At 45.0% G+C, this 17,361-nt stretch overlaps 1 protein-coding gene across 1 annotated transcript; it reads right to left on the bottom strand.

The window, feature by feature from the left end:
- Positions 1–756: 756 nt before the first annotated feature.
- JR316_0013505 (uncharacterized protein) lies at positions 757–4,287 on the bottom strand (the record flags this gene model as incomplete). Its single annotated transcript, XM_047899095.1, has 2 exons — positions 757–2,811; positions 3,100–4,287. The coding sequence occupies 2 exons, from the start codon at positions 4,285–4,287 to the stop codon at positions 757–759; spliced, it is 3,243 nt and encodes a 1,080-aa protein (XP_047741815.1).
- Between the last annotated feature and the right edge of the window lie 13,074 nt (positions 4,288–17,361).

Genomic DNA, 17,361 nt, shown 5'->3' with positions numbered 1-17,361 from the left:
GGGGTACCAACAACCAGCCCTTTCGTCTTTATAGACTCTTCAGTGGCTATTCTTAGAAGGAATGTTCTAGACATCCGATGACAGCGCGTGAAGTGATGCTGTGCAGCTGTCATGTATCTTACCGACTATCACAAATCTGTCAATGTTTATTGTCAAGTTAGACAGGTCTCTGATGAACAGAGTGTCACGGGTCAATGTGGCACATGGTAACCTGTCAAAAGTGGATCCAACACTTTTGTTCTTTGACATCGTGGGTTATTGACTGTGATGTGAATCACATGGATATAGATTACTCTGGTTACGTGGCTCCGAGTAACCGCGACATGGGAATATTCACATGTCAAGAGTATAAATAGCTTACCTGGGTCCTTACCTAACAATCAATTGATTGATTGTTGTGAATCTTAATTGGACAGTTCATGATCCGGTCCATCAAAAATGTTTCCACGGTACTAAGGAACTTTTCCCGAAGTACTAAGTAACTTTTCCCATGTACTAAATTAGATCCGGCCCTTCACAATCACATGCCGTTCGGAAGTTCACACGCCTACCTTACTTCCTACTAAGGTTAGACTTAGTTAGCTTAGGGTTGGGGTTAGGTTAGGGCTTAGGGTTTAGGGTTTAGGGTTTAGGTTTAGGTTTAGCTATTTAATCCAATGTGTTGCTTGTAAGTAGATGTTTGTTACTTTATAGCAATGAATACTTACGGTTAGGGTTTTTTTCTAATGCTTTACGCCTTAAGCGCTAGTATTCTTTTCATCGGTTGTAAGATTTGGATATTCTGCCGAATTCTGGATGTTCCCTCTCTTGTGAGATTGAACGTCTATGAAGTATTATCTCGTTATCGCTTTCGATACTTATCTGTTCAGCAGCTTCAACTAGAGCAGAATGATAAGTTTCATTAACGTTTTGAGTTTCGGGAACAACACCACCTTTTTCGGCAATGTCTTCATCCAGTTTACGAAAAACTGTTTTCTTCCACACATTTGCAAGGTCGAAAAGATTAGTATTGCGCTTTCGCGATACTATCCAACGACTTCCGAGTAGTCCTATCTTCCTCAAATCCGGTACGAACTCAGTTTCTCCGTCCACGAGGATCTGTGTGAACAGCTCCGGGCGAACATCATCGAGGTCGTGAACGTAATTTGGATCTGGTTTGATAAGGGGTCTGGACGAGTCTACACTATACAGACCTTTCTCGGCATGTTCATACCATGCCGACCAGTACTCGGTAACAGTTTTTCCAAGTTCAGCAGCTGAAAACCAATTCCATACCTGATCAAACCTGGTTTTAAGTACAAGAATGGATTCGTCGTGCTCTGCGATTCGTAAAGCGAATCGCTTTTCCCAACGTTCTTGTATATTCTTCTTACACCAAGACATGACTAGGTTTTCGGGATAACCGCGCATCAAATAGAGAGCGTTAAGGTCTCTAATTGCTCCAATGTAGATTTCCTTGGTACTACATAGCACGGCTAACCTGGATAACTCTCCAATGTAAACGCCACGTTTGACGTCTAAAGGATGATGTGATACCCATGGAACTCGTTCTCGGTTGTTTCCTGTCTTGACAAAAGGCTTCCAATGAAGTTTTCCAGACTCCTTGAATATGAAAGCATCGAGAAATTGACATCCCGACGAGGAAACAGCCCATTCGATAACACAACCATCGAACTTTATTGTTTCTTTAATTAAATTAAGTGCAAGTGCTTCGGACTCGGCGTAAACAATTGCAAAACAATCGTCGATGTACCTTCCATAGAAGGCCACATTAGGGTGGTCTAAGATTTTTGACTTTATTTCAAAATGGGCTCCAAAGAGGTTAGCAAGGTCCGGAGAATCCGCGACGCCCATTGCGAGGCCATTTTTTTGTCTAAAATATCTAGACCCATGTTGTGTTATCAATTGCGTATTGCCAATCTCGATAGCACGTTTAAAGATGCCCAATTTAACCAAGTTATTCTCTAACGAATTTGGATTAATATGGGCTAATGCAGTGTTTTCTTCCGAAGCATTGAGTAACCATTCCTCGTACATACTACAAACGATTTCGATGCACAAGTCCAACGGAATATTGGGATAGAAAGCAACTACATCCCCGGTGACAAAATACCATTGTCGTTTGGGGTCTATACGCAATTGGCTTAATCTCGTAAAGAGATCCTTCGTTCCGTGAATGATTGAAGGAGTCGATTTAATAATCGGCTTAAGCTCTTTTGATACAAACTTGGCTGCAGGATTAAATACTACAGAGTGACACGGAATTATGGGCCTAAATCCAGTAGGTTTCTTGTGGATTTTAGGTATACCATGAAATTGAGGATACTTGAACGATGATCCGTCTTCCGGTACATTCGATAGAAAGAATCGAGACAACCCAAGTTCAAATAGAAACAGATGTTCATCTTCGACGGTACGTGCAAGAGTTTGCATCTGGATCATTTTGCTCTTCATTACTTCTTGCGCAACTTCGAATTCTAACTCTTCATAGTTACGTTCATCTTCAAGAAGATTGAGCTCATTCCTTAATATCCAGTCGCGTTCAGACACCGCGAGGCCAAGATTCTTATCTGTCATCGTAATAACATAGTTGTTATCGATAAGAAACTTACGGATCTTGTCCCTTTTAGGAGAGAACGCGTGCTTTCGCATCTCCGTAAGGGCTTCTTCCGGGATACTTGCGATCGTGCGTTGCACGTACCGACGTCCCATCGAAAGGCCAAGTTCCATGTATTGCGGTAATACTGGAGGTTTCTCTTTCTTTTTTGAGCTTACTCCGTAATCTGGATCAAAAGGTTTGTTCATGCCTTCCTTAAACAAAAAATAGATACGCCATCTTATTCTTCGTTGAAAATCATTCCATGCTTGCATGATCAGACTTTGAGAAGGCAGAGTAAAAAACATATAATTGAGTCCGAGCGACAAATCATTTGCTATATCTACAGGGACCACCACACCAGGACTACAGTGTACACTACTACGATACTGGCCAGCCAACAAGAATGAGATCGGCGTATGTAAGTGTACAAAAGAAACTGCGTCTGTTTTAGTCATGGTGAGTATATCGTCAGGAATAGAGTTGGGGAAGGCGGGTCTTACCGACGTAAAAGGTACTACATTAGACCGCGCGTCTAGGCTCTTGCCTTTCCCTTTCCCTTTGGATCGTTCTTGACGGGAGCTCTCCCCTTCCCTTTCTTCTTGTTGTCGACCTTGTTGGAAGCCTTGGTTTGGGGCTTCTTCTGCGAAGGCGTCGACGAGGGTTTGAATTTCGAAGGGCCAGCTTTCTTGGCCTGAGGTTGAGGAGCCTTGGACGAATTCTGGCCAGACAAAGTCTGGGTAATTAGAATAGTAATTAGTATCCAGAATTATGGGTGAAGGGTTACGAGAACTTGCCTTCTTGCCCACAGATCCAAGGTTGAGCTTCTTGAGACGTGCATTCAAGCCCTTATCAATAAGGGATTGAATCGATGGACCTGGTTTGGTCGCATCGGCCATCTCGACATCGGCTGTTGCCGCAGTCGACCGCTTTTTCTCAATCTTGATTGCCAAAGCGCGGTGGCGCAAGTTGACAATCTGTTTGATATGAGAGAAGATGGCTGGCAAAATGGTTTGCAATGCGCTGCATTCAGCCTTCTTCTGCGGTGACACTACCCAATCTGTTATTCGACGAACTCCCTTGTTGTCTGTAGAGAAAACGGGGAGCTTATAGCTGGATTTGCGATCATCGTAAGTTGTCTTAACGATGAGGGCAGCAGCTTCATAACAGTTATTGAGTGCGCATTTATCATCCCAAAAGGCCAGTTCGTCCTTTTTCGCCTGAATGGCGCCGTCGTTGATTGCCTTTTGGAAGACATCACGAGCGGTGGAGAACGTAGAGGAAACTCGAAGAGCTTCCGCTGACCCGGCATCCGCGAATTCCTTCGTAAGTTGGAACTCGGGAGCCTTCACCCGAAGGCGATTGGGGGTGTTGCCTGCGCTAACGGCAAGTTCAAGGCGCTCGAGGCTAGCCTTGACTGTTTCCCTCTTATCGCACCACGATGCGAGGTTGAGGAGAAACTCCCTAAGGGCAGCACGATAGTCAAAAAAGACGCAGTCTACAATCTGGTCAATGGAGCGGCACTCAGCTATTTTCTTGATGACGACAGTGGCCAACTCGTCGATGAGGGCGTTGTGGCGGCCAGCTTCGTCGTTGACGCCAAAAACTGTGTTGTTGACGACAGCCTGGGTGAGTGCGTCCAGGGTGGGGGACATGGCACGAGAGAAGGCAGCAGAGTAAGTGGAAGACATGGTAGCTGTTGGGTAATAGCAAAGTCGTTGGGTTTAGGGGGGGAGCGAGCACCGAGCGAAGCGAGGTGCGAGCGACTTGTTTAAACTGTGAGTTAAATGGAAAGAAGGCCAGCGGCTCGTGATTTTTTACGGGCGTGGACCAGTGCAAGCAATGGGCGCTACCGTACAGGCAAACGATCACTACATACCGCTCATGACAAAAGAGCAGGCTATTGCCTATTAAGTCCTTTACCAAGGGACACTCTCATGCCATTGGACATGGCAGGCTAATACCCTTTAAGCCCTTTACCAAGGGGCGCCACATCAGCCATTACAGCCACAGGTTCATTTCCGGCGACGAACTATTTGTCCATCCTTGTGTTAACTCCCTTTACTAAGGGGAGGCCGGGTCACCCGCGTTTTAAGCGGTTCTGGACTTCGGGCCGTCCTCGTAAGCAGCGAGGCGCGGTTTAGATACCAGATGTGGGTTTCCCCACTCCCAAGACTATATCTTAAGATCCGAAGACCCCACTACCACCTAGTCGTTGAACGCTTCCGTCGGCGTGACCGTTACGGATTCGCTGCTGATTATCCATTCCAGCTTTCGCTGAATCTTGGGGATTGTTACCATACCCGGTCGCCACCGGTGCCTAGGCTGTTTCCAGCGGTCGGCGGTACCCACAAGCTTTAGGACGTCCCAGCAATTCGGTAGTGTCGCCGGCTGCAACCGACTTGCCAGGAGCGTATCCAGCAGAGCTGGTCCTGACAACCCCCAGTGTACTCTCACCTGATGTCCATACCCATTGAAGAACTGCGCGCCCTCGAATTACAAAGTCATCATAGCTGGATATCCCCGCAGCTAGACTAAAACGAGTTTGTATGACCTCCGTAACCCAACATAGAAGGCGTGAGCGAGTGAAAGAAAAAGGGCCCCGCTTGCCGTGAGGCAGCCAACATGTCGATGAAACGTCCCCGAGTCAAGGGCAAGATCAGTGACGAAAGGGCTCCCGGATGAGTTGGGAAGGCACAAGCGGCAGGAGTTTGGGAGAGGACGAGTACTTGAGGGCTGTTGGGGGGTACCAACAACCAGCCCTTTCGTCTTTATAGACTCTTCAGTGGCTATTCTTAGAAGGAATGTTCTAGACATCCGATGACAGCGCGTGAAGTGATGCTGCGCAGCTGTCATGTATCTTACCGACTATCACAAATCTGTCAATGTTTATTGTCAAGTTAGACAGGTCTCTGATGAACAGAGTGTCACGGGTCAATGTGGCACATGGTAACCTGTCAAAAGTGGATCCAACACTTTTGTTCTTTGACATCGTGGGTTATTGACTGTGATGTGAATCACATGGATATAGAGTACTCTGGTTACGTGGCTCCGAGTAACCGCGACATGGGAATATTCACATGTCTAGAGTATAAATAGCTTACCTGGGTCCTTACCTAACAATCAATTGATTGATTGTTGTGAATCTTAATTGGACAGTTCATGATCCGGTCCATCAAAAATGTTTCCACGGTACTAAGGAACTTTTCCCGAGGTACTAAGTAACTTTTCCCATGTACTAAATTAGATCCGGCCCTTCACAATCACATGCCGTTCGGAAGTTCACACGCCTACCTTACTTCCTACTAAGGTTAGACTTAGTTAGCTTAGGGTTGGGGTTAGGTTAGGGCTTAGGGTTTAGGGTTTAGGGTTTAGGTTTAGGTTTAGCTATTTAATCCAATGTGTTGCTTGTAAGTAGATGTTTGTTACTTTGTAGCAAGGAATACTTACGGTTAGGGTTTTTTTCTAATGCTTTACGCCTTAAGCGCTAGTATTCTTTTCATCGGTTGTAAGATTTGGATATTCTGCCGAATTCTGGATGTTCCCTCTCTTGTGAGATTGAACGTCTATGAAGTATTATCTCGTTATCACTTTCGATACTTATCTGCTCAGCAGCTTCAACTAGAGCAGAATGATAAGTTTCATTAACGTTTTGAGTTTCGGGAACAACACCACCTTTTTCGGCAATGTCTTCATCCAGTTTACGAAAGACTGTTTTCTTCCACACATTTGCAAGGTCGAAAAGATTAGTATTGCGTTTTCGCGATACTATCCAACGACTTCCGAGTAGTCCTATCTTCCTCAAATCCGGTACGAACTCAGTTTCTCCGTCCACGAGGATCTGTGTGAACAGCTCCGGGCGAACATCATCGAGGTCGTGAACGTAATTTGGATCTGGTTTGATAAGGGGTCTGGACGAGTCTGCACTATACAGACCTTTCTCGGCATGTTCATACCATGCCGACCAGTACTTGGTAACAGTTTTTCCAAGTTCAGCAGCTGAAAACCAATTCCATACCTGATCAAACCTGGTTTTAAGTACAAGAATGGATTCGTCGTGCTCTGCGACTCGTAAAGCGAATCGCTTTTTCCAACGTTCTTGTATATTCTTCTTACACCAAGACATGACTAGGTTTTCGGGATAACCGCGCATCAAATAGAGAGCGTTAAGGTCTCTAATTGCTCCAATGTAGATTTCCTTGGTACTACATAGCACGGCTAACCTGGATAACTCTCCAATGTAGACGCCACGTTTGACGTCCAAAGGATGATGTGATACCCATGGAACTCGTTCTCGGTTGTTTCCTGTCTTGACAAATGGCTTCCAATGAAGTTTTCCAGACTCCTTGAATATGAAAGCATCGAGAAATTGACATCCCGACAAGGAAACAGCCCGTTCGATAACACAACCATCGAACTTTATTGTTTCTTTAATAAGATTAAGTGCAAGTGCTTCGGACTCGGCGTAAACAATTGCGAAACAATCGTCGATGTACCTTCCATAGAAGGCCACATTTGGGTGGTCTAAGATTTTTGACTTTATTTCAAAATGGGCTCCAAAGAGGTTAGCAAGGTCCGGAGAATCCGCGACGCCCATTGCGAGGCCATTTTTTTGTCTAAAATATCTAGACCCATGTTGTGTTATCAATTGCGTATTGCCAATCTCGATAGCACGTTTAAAGATGCCCAATTTAACCAAGTTATTCTCTAACGAATTTGGATTAATATGGGCTAATGCAGTGTTTTCTTCCGAAGCGTTGAGTAACCATTCCTCGTACATACTACAAACGATTTCGATGCACAAGTCCAACGGAATATTGGGATAGAAAGCGACTACATCCCCGGTGACAAAATACCATTGTCGTTTGGGGTCTATACGCAATTGGCTTAATCTCGTAAAGAGATCCTTCGTTCCGTGAATGATTGAAGGAGTCGATTTAATAATCGGCTTAAGCTCTTTTGATACAAACTTGGCTGCAGGATTAAAAACTACAGAGTGACACGGAATTATGGGCCTAAATCCAGTAGGTTTCTTGTGGATTTTAGGTATACCATGAAATTGAGGATACTTGAACGATGATCCGTCTTCCGGTACATTCGATAGAAAGAATCGAGACAACCCAAGTTCAAATAGAAACAGATGTTCATCTTCGACGGTACGTGCGAGAGTTTGCATCTGAATCATTTTGCTCTTCATAACTTCTTGCGCAACTTCGAATTCTAACTCTTCGTAGTTGCGTTCATCTTCAAGAAGATTGAGCTCATTCCTTAATATCCAGTCGCGTTCAGACACCGCGAGGCCAAGATTCTTATCTGTCATCGTAATAACATAGTTGTTATCGATAAGAAACTTTTGGATCTTGTCCCTTTTAGGAGAGAACGCGTGCTTTCGCATCTCTTTAAGGGCTTCTTCCGGGATACTTGCGATCGTTTTAATAACGTACCGACGTCCCATTGAAAGGCCAAGTTCCATAAATTGCGGTAACATTGGAGGTTTCTCTTTCTTTTTAGAGCTTACTCCATAGTCTGGATCGAAAGGTTTATTCATGCCTTCTTTAAACAAAAAATAGATACGCCATCTTATTCTTCGTTGAAAATCATTCCATGCTTGCATGATCAGACTTTTAGAAGGCAGTGTAAAAAACATATAATTGAGTCCAAGAGATAAATCATTTGCTACATCAACAGGGACCGAAACACCAGGACTACAGTGTACACTAGATCTATACTGGCCAGCCAATAAGAATGAAATCGGGGTATTGAGGTGTACAAAAGAAACTGCGTCTGTTTTAGTCATGGTGAGTATATCGTCAGGAATAGAGTTGGGGAAGGCGGGTCTCACCGACGTAAATGATGCTACAGTAGACCGCGCGTCTAGGCTCTTGCCTTTCCCTTTCCCTTTGGATCGTTGTTCTTGACGGGAGCTCTCCCCTTCCCTTTCTTCTTGTTGTCGACCTTGTTGGAAGCCTTGGTTTGAGGCTTCCTCTGCGAAGGCGTCGACGACGACTTGGGTTTCGAAGGGCCAGCTTTCCTGGCCTGAGGTTGAGGAGCCTTGGACGAATTCTGGCCAGACAAAGTCTGGGTAATTAGAGTAATAATTAGTGTCCAGAATTATGGGTGAAGGGTTACGAAAACTTGCCTTCTTGCCCACAGATCCAAGGTTGAGCTTTTTGAGACGTGCATTCAAGCCCTTATCAATAAGGGATTGAATCGATGGACCTGGTTTGGTCGCATCGGCCATCTCGACATCGGCTGTTGCCGCAGTCGTCCGCTTTTTCTCAATCTTAATTGCCAAGGCGCGGTGGCGCATGTTGACAATCTGTTTGATATGAGAAAAGATCGCCGGCAGTATAGTTTGCAGCGCACTGCATTCGGCTTTCTTTTGCGGAGACACTACCCACTCTGCTATACGTCGAACTCCCTTGTTGTCTGTAGAGAAAACAGGGAGCTTGTAGCTGGATTTGCGATCATCGTAAGTTGCCTTAACGATGAGGGCAGCAGCTTCGTAGCAAGAGTTGAGCGCCGCATTTATCATCCCAAAAAGCCAGCTCGTCCTTTTTCGCCTGAACGGCGCCGTCGTTAATTGCCTTTTGGAAGGCATCACGAGCGGAAGAGAACGTAGTGGAGACTCGAAGAGCCTCCGCTGACCCGGCATCCGCGAATTCCTTCGTAAGTTGGAACTCGGGTGCCTTCACCTTAAGGCGATTGGGCGTGTTGCCTGCGCTAACGGCAGATTCAAGGCGCTCGAGGCTAGCCTTGACTGTTTCCCTCTTATCGCACCACGATGCGAGGTTGTGGAGAAACTCCCTAAGGGCAGCACGATAGTCAAAAAAGACGCAGTCTATGACTTGGTCAACGGAGCGGCACTCAGCTATTTTTTTGATGACCACAGTGGCCAGCTCGTCGATCAGAGCGTTATGGCGGCCTGCTTCATCGTTGACGCCGAAGACGGTGTTGTTGACGACGGCCTGGGTGAGTGCGTCCAGGGTGGGGGACATGGCACGAGAGAAAGCAGCAGAATATTGGGATGACATAGTGGCTGATGGGTGATAGCAAAGTCGTTGGGTTTAGGGGGGGAGCGAGCACCGAGCGAAGCGAGGTGCGAGCGACTAGTTTAAACTGGGAGTTAAAATGGAAAGAAGCCAGAGGGCTGTTGGGGGATCCCAACAACCAGCCCTTTCGTCTTTATAGACTCTTCAGTGGCTATTCTTAGAAGGAATGTTCTAGACATCCGATGACAGCGCGTGAAGTGATGCTGCGCAGCTGTCATGTATCTTACCGACTATCACAAATCTGTCAATGTTTATTGTCAAGTTAGACAGGTCTCTGATGAACAGAGTGTCACGGGTCAATGTGGCACATGGTAACCTGTCAAAAGTGGATCCAACACTTTTGTTCTTTGACATCGTGGGTTATTGACTGTGATGTGAATCACATGGATATAGAGTACTCTGGTTACGTGGCTCCGAGTAACCGCGACATGGGAATATTCACATGTCTAGAGTATAAATAGCTTACCTGGGTCCTTACCTAACAATCAATTGATTGATTGTTGTGAATCTTAATTGGACAGTTCATGATCCGGTCCATCAAAAATGTTTCCACGGTACTAAGGAACTTTTCCCGAGGTACTAAGTAACTTTTCCCATGTACTAAATTAGATCCGGCCCTTCACAATCACATGCCGTTCGGAAGTTCACACGCCTACCTTACTTCCTACTAAGGTTAGACTTAGTTAGCTTAGGGTTGGGGTTAGGTTAGGGTTTAGGGTTTAGGGTTTAGGGTTTAGGGTTTAGGGTTTAGGGTTTAGGGTTTAGGGTTTAGGGTTTAGGGTTTAGGGTTTAGGGTTTAGGGTTTAGGGTTTAGGGGGGGAGCGAGCACCGAGCGAAGCGAGGTGCGAGCGACTTGTTTAAACTGTGAGTTAAATGGAAAGAAGGCCAGAGGGCTGTTGATTGTTATCAGCAGCCAGCCCTTTCGTCTTTATAGACTCTTCAGTGGCTATTCTTAGAAGGAATGTTCTGGAACATCCGATGACAGCGCGTGAAGTGATGCTGCGCAGCTGTCATGTATCTTACCGACTATCACAAATCTGTCAATGTTTATTGTCAAGTTAGACAGATCTCTGATGAACAGAGTGTCACGGGTCGATGTGGCACATGGTAACCTGTCAAAAGTGGATCCAACACTTTTGTTCTTTGACATCGTGGGTTATTGACTGTGATGTGAATCACATGGATATAAAATACTCTGGTTACGTGGCTCCGAGTAACCGTGACATGGGAATATTCTCATGTCAAGAGTATAAATAGCTTACCTGGGTCCTTACCTAACAATCAATTGATTGATTGTTGTGAATCTTAATTGGACAGTTCATGATCCGGTCCATCAAAAATGTTTCCACGGTACTAAGGAACTTTTCCCGAGGTACTAAGTAACTTTTCCCATGTACTAAATTAGATCCGGCCCTTCACAATCACATGCCGTTCGGAAGTTCACACGCCTACCTTACTTCCTACTAAGGTTAGACTTAGTTAGCTTAGGGTTGGGGTTAGGTTAGGGCTTAGGGTTTAGGGTTTAGGGTTTAGGTTTAGGTTTAGCTATTTAATCCAATGTGTTGCTTGTAAGTAGATGTTTGTTACTTTGTAGCAAGGAATACTTACGGTTAGGGTTTTTTTCTAATGCTTTACGCCTTACGCGCTAGTATTCTTTTCATCGGTTGTAAGATTTGGATATTCTGCCGAATTCTGGATGTTCCCTCTCTTGTGAGATTGAACGTCTATGAAGTATTATCTCGTTATCACTTTCGATACTTATCTGTTCAGCAGCTTCAACTAAAGCAGAATGATAAGTTTCATTAACGTTTTGAGTTTCGGGAACAACACCACCTTTTTCAGCGATGTCTTCATCCAGTTTACGAAAGACTGTTTTCTTCCACACATTTGTAAGGTCGAAAAGATTAGTATTGCGTTTTCGCGATACTATCCAACGACTTCCGAGTAGTCCTATCTTCCTCAAATCCGGTACGAACTCAGTTTCTCCGTCCACGAGGATCTGTGTGAACAGCTCCGGGCGAACATCATCGAGGTCGTGAACGTAATTTGGATCTGGTTTGATAAGGGGTCTGGACGAGTCTGCACTATACAAACCTTTCTCGGCATGTTCATACCATGCCGACCAGTACTCGGTAACAGTTTTTCCAAGTTCAGCAGCTGAAAACCAATTCCATACCTGATCAAATCTGGTTTTAAGTACAAGAATGGATTCGTCGTGCTCTGCGACTCGTAAAGCGAATCGCTTTTCCCAACGTTCTTGTATATTCTTCTTACACCAAGACATGACTAGGTTTTCGGGATAACCGCGCATCAAATAGAGAGCGTTAAGGTCTCTAATTGCTCCGATGTAGATTTCCTTGGTACTACATAGCACGGCTAACCTGGATAACTCTCCAATGTAGACGCCACGTTTGACGTCCAAAGGATGATGTGATACCCATGGAACTCGTTCTCGGTTGTTTCCTGTCTTGACAAATGGCTTCCAATGAAGTTTTCCAGACTCCTTGAATATGAAAGCATCGAGAAATTGACATCCCGACGAGGAAACAGCCCATTCGATAACACAACCATCGAACTTTATTGTTTCTTTAATAAGATTAAGTGCAAGTGCTTCGGACTCGGCGTAAACAATTGCGAAACAATCGTCGATGTACCTTCCATAGAAGGCCACGTTTGGGTGGTCTAAGATTTTTGACTTTATTTCAAAATGGGCTCCAAAGAGGTTAGCAAGGTCCGGAGAATCCGCGACGCCCATTGCGAGGCCATTTTTTTGTCTAAAATATCTAGACCCATGTTGTGTTATCAATTGCGTATTGCCAATCTCGATAGCACGTTTAAAGATGCCCAATTTAACCAAGTTATTCTCTAACGAATTTGGATTAATATGGGCTAATGCAGTGTTTTCTTCCGAAGCGTTGAGTAACCATTCCTCGTACATATTACAAACGATTTCGATGCACAAGTCCAACGGAATATTGGGATAGAAAGCAACTACATCCCCGGTGACAAAATACCATTGTCGTTTGGGGTCTATACGCAATTGGCTTAATCTCGTAAAGAGATCCTTCGTTCCGTGAATGATTGAAGGAGTCGATTTAATAATCGGCTTAAGCTCTTTTGATACAAACTTGGCTGCAGGATTAAATACTACAGAGTGACACGGAATTATGGGTCTAAATCCAGTAGGTTTTTTGTGGATTTTAGGTATACCATGAAATTGAGGATACTTGAACGATGATCCGTCTTCCGGTACATTCGATAGAAAGAATCGAGACAACCCAAGTTCAAATAGAAACAGATGTTCATCTTCGACGGTACGTGCAAGAGTTTGCATCTGGATCATTTTGCTCTTCATTACTTCTTGCGCAACTTCGAATTCTAACTCTTCATAGTTACGTTCATCTTCAAGAAGATTGAGCTCATTCCTTAATATCCAGTCGCGTTCAGACACCGCGAGGCCAAGATTCTTATCTGTCATCGTAATAACATAGTTGTTATCGATAAGAAACTTACGGATCTTGTCCCTTTTAGGAGAGAACGCGTGCTTTCGCATCTCCGTAAGGGCTTCTTCCGGGATACTTGCGATCGTGCGTTGCACGTACCGACGTCCCATCGAAAGGCCAAGTTCCATGTATTGCGGTAATACTGGAGGTTTCTCTTTCTTTTTTGAGCTTACTCCGTAATCTGGATCAAAAGGTTTGTTCATGCCTTCCTTAAACAAAAAATAGATACGCCATCTTATTCTTCGTTGAAAATCATTCCATGCTTGCATGATCAGACTTTGAGAAGGCAGAGTAAAAAACATATAATTGAGTCCGAGTGACAAATCATTTGCTATATCTACAGGGACCACCACACCAGGACTACAGTGTACACTACTACGATACTGGCCAGCCAACAAGAATGAGATCGGCGTATGTAAGTGTACAAAAGAAACTGCGTCTGTTTTAGTCATGGTGAGTATATCGTCAGGAATAGAGTTGGGGAAGGCGGGTCTTACCGACGTAAAAGGTACTACATTAGACCGCGCGTCTAGGCTCTTGCCTTTCCCTTTCCCTTTGGATCGTTCTTGACGGGAGCTCTCCCCTTCCCTTTCTTCTTGTTGTCGACCTTGTTGGAAGCCTTGGTTTGGGGCTTCTTCTGCGAAGGCGTCGACGAGGGTTTGAATTTCGAAGGGCCAGCTTTCTTGGCCTGAGGTTGAGGAGCCTTGGACGAATTCTGGCCAGACAAAGTCTGGGTAATTAGAATAGTAATTAGTATCCAGAATTATGGGTGAAGGGTTACGAGAACTTGCCTTCTTGCCCACAGATCCAAGGTTGAGCTTCTTGAGACGTGCATTCAAGCCCTTATCAATAAGGGATTGAATCGATGGACCTGGTTTGGTCGCATCGGCCATCTCGACATCGGCTGTTGCCGCAGTCGACCGCTTTTTCTCAATCTTGATTGCCAAAGCGCGGTGGCGCAAGTTGACAATCTGTTTGATATGAGAGAAGATGGCTGGCAAAATGGTTTGCAATGCGCTGCATTCAGCCTTCTTCTGCGGTGACACTACCCAATCTGTTATTCGACGAACTCCCTTGTTGTCTGTAGAGAAAACGGGGAGCTTATAGCTGGATTTGCGATCATCGTAAGTTGTCTTAACGATGAGGGCAGCAGCTTCATAACAGTTATTGAGTGCGCATTTATCATCCCAAAAGGCCAGTTCGTCCTTTTTCGCCTGAATGGCGCCGTCGTTGATTGCCTTTTGGAAGACATCACGAGCGGTGGAGAACGTAGAGGAAACTCGAAGAGCTTCCGCTGACCCGGCATCCGCGAATTCCTTCGTAAGTTGGAACTCGGGAGCCTTCACCCGAAGGCGATTGGGGGTGTTGCCTGCGCTAACGGCAAGTTCAAGGCGCTCGAGGCTAGCCTTGACTGTTTCCCTCTTATCGCACCACGATGCGAGGTTGAGGAGAAACTCCCTAAGGGCAGCACGATAGTCAAAAAAGACGCAGTCTACAATCTGGTCAATGGAGCGGCACTCAGCTATTTTCTTGATGACGACAGTGGCCAACTCGTCGATGAGGGCGTTGTGGCGGCCAGCTTCGTCGTTGACGCCAAAAACTGTGTTGTTGACGACAGCCTGGGTGAGTGCGTCCAGGGTGGGGGACATGGCACGAGAGAAGGCAGCAGAGTAAGTGGAAGACATAGTAGCTGTTGGGTAATAGCAAAGTCGTTGGGTTTAGGGGGGGAGCGAGCACCGAGCGAAGCGAGGTGCGAGCGACTTGTTTAAACTGTGAGTTAAATGGAAAGAAGGCCAGAGGGCTGTTGATTGTTATCAGCAGCCAGCCCTTTCGTCTTTATAGACTCTTCAGTGGCTATTCTTAGAAGGAATGTTCTGGAACATCCGATGACAGCGCGTGAAGTGATGCTGCGCAGCTGTCATGTATCTTACCGACTATCACAAATCTGTCAATGTTTATTGTCAAGTTAGACAGATCTCTGATGAACAGAGTGTCACGGGTCGATGTGGCACATGGTAACCTGTCAAAAGTGGATCCAACACTTTTGTTCTTTGACATCGTGGGTTATTGACTGTGATGTGAATCACATGGATATAAAATACTCTGGTTACGTGGCTCCGAGTAACCGTGACATGGGAATATTCTCATGTCAAGAGTATAAATAGCTTACCTGGGTCCTTACCTAACAATCAATTGATTGATTGTTGTGAATCTTAATTGGACAGTTCATGATCCGGTCCATCAAAAATGTTTCCACGGTACTAAGGAACTTTTCCCGAGGTACTAAGTAACTTTTCCCATGTACTAAATTAGATCCGGCCCTTCACAATCACATGCCTTTCGGAAGTTCACACGCCTACCTTACTTCCTACTAAGGTTAGACTTAGTTAGCTTAGGGTTGGGGTTAGGTTAGGGCTTAGGGTTTAGGGTTTAGGGTTTAGGGGGGGAGCGAGCACCGAGCGAAGCGAGGTGCGAGCGACTAGTTTAAACTGTGAGTTTGAAATAGAAAGAAGGCCAGAGGGCTGTTGGGGGATCCCAACAACCAGCCCTTTCGTCTTTATAGACTCTTCAGTGGCTATTCTTAGAAGGAATGTTCTAGACATCCGATGACAGCGCGTGAAGTGATGCTGCGCAGCTGTCATGTATCTTACCGACTATCACAAATCTGTCAATGTTTATTGTCAAGTTAGACAGGTCTCTGATGAACAGAGTGTCACGGGTCGATGTGGCACATGGTAACCTGTCAAAAGTGGATCCAACACTTTTGTTCTTTGACATCGTGGGTTATTGACTGTGATGTGAATCACATGGATATAGATTACTCTGGTTACGTGGCTCCGAGTAACCGCGACATGGGAATATTCACATGTCTAGAGTATAAATAGCTTACCTGGGTCCTTACCTAACAATCAAACAATAGAATGATTGATTGTTGTGAATCTTAATTGGACAGTTCATGATCCGGTCCATCAAAAATGTTTCCACGGTACTAAGGAACTTTTCCCGAAGTACTAAGTAACTTTTCCCATGTACTAAATTAGATCCGGCCCTTCACAATCACATGCCGTTCGGAAGTTCACACGCCTACCTTACTTCCTACTAAGGTTAGACTTAGTTAGCTTAGGGTTGGGGTTAGGTTAGGGTTTAGGGTTTAGGGTTTAGGGTTTAGGTTTAGGTTTAGCTATTTAATCCAATGTGTTGCTTGTAAGTAGATGTTTGTTACTTTGTAGCAAGGAATACTTACGGTTAGGGTTTTTTTCTAATGCTTTACGCCTTACGCGCTAGTATTCTTTTCATCGGTTGTAAGATTTGGATATTCTGCCGAATTCTGGATGTTCCCTCTCTTGTGAGATTGAACGTCTATGAAGTATTATCTCGTTATCACTTTCGATACTTATCTGTTCAGCAGCTTCAACTAAAGCAGAATGATAAGTTTCATTAACGTTTTGAGTTTCGGGAACAACACCACCTTTTTCAGCGATGTTTTCATCCAGTTTACGAAAGACTGTTTTCTTCCACACATTTGCAAGGTCGAAAAGATTAGTATTGCGTTTTCGCGATACTATCCAACGACTTCCGAGTAGTCCTATCTTCCTCAAATCCGGTACGAACTCAGTTTCTCCGTCCACGAGGATCTGTGTGAACAGCTCCGGGCGAACATCATCGAGGTCGTGAACGTAATTTGGATCTGGTTTGATAAGGGGTCTGGACGAGTCTGCACTATACAAACCTTTCTCGGCATGTTCATACCATGCCGACCAGTACTCGGTAACAGTCTTTCCAAGTTCAGCAGCTGAAAACCAATTCCATACCTGATCAAATCTGGTTTTAAGTACAAGAATGGATTCGTCGTGCTCTGCGACTCGTAAAGCGAATCGCTTTTCCCAACGTTCTTGTATATTCTTCTTACACCAAGACATGACTAGGTTTTCGGGATAACCGCGCATCAAATAGAGAGCGTTAAGGTCTCTAATTGCTCCGATGTAGATTTCCTTGGTACTACATAGCACGGCTAACCTGGATAACTCTCCAATGTAGACGCCACGTTTGACGTCCAAAGGATGATGTGATACCCATGGAACTCGTTCTCGGTTGTTTCCTGTCTTGACAAATGGCTTCCAATGAAGTTTTCCAGACTCCTTGAATATGAAAGCATCGAGAAATTGACATCCCGACGAGGAAACAGCCCATTCGATAACACAACCATCGA

This window comes from Psilocybe cubensis, assembly GCF_017499595.1.
Source record: "Psilocybe cubensis strain MGC-MH-2018 chromosome Unknown contig3, whole genome shotgun sequence".
NCBI classification, from domain to species: Eukaryota; Fungi; Basidiomycota; class Agaricomycetes; order Agaricales; family Agrocybaceae; genus Psilocybe; species Psilocybe cubensis.
Note: the sequence above shows the minus strand (reverse complement) of the source record. Positions and strands in the feature narration are given on the sequence as shown.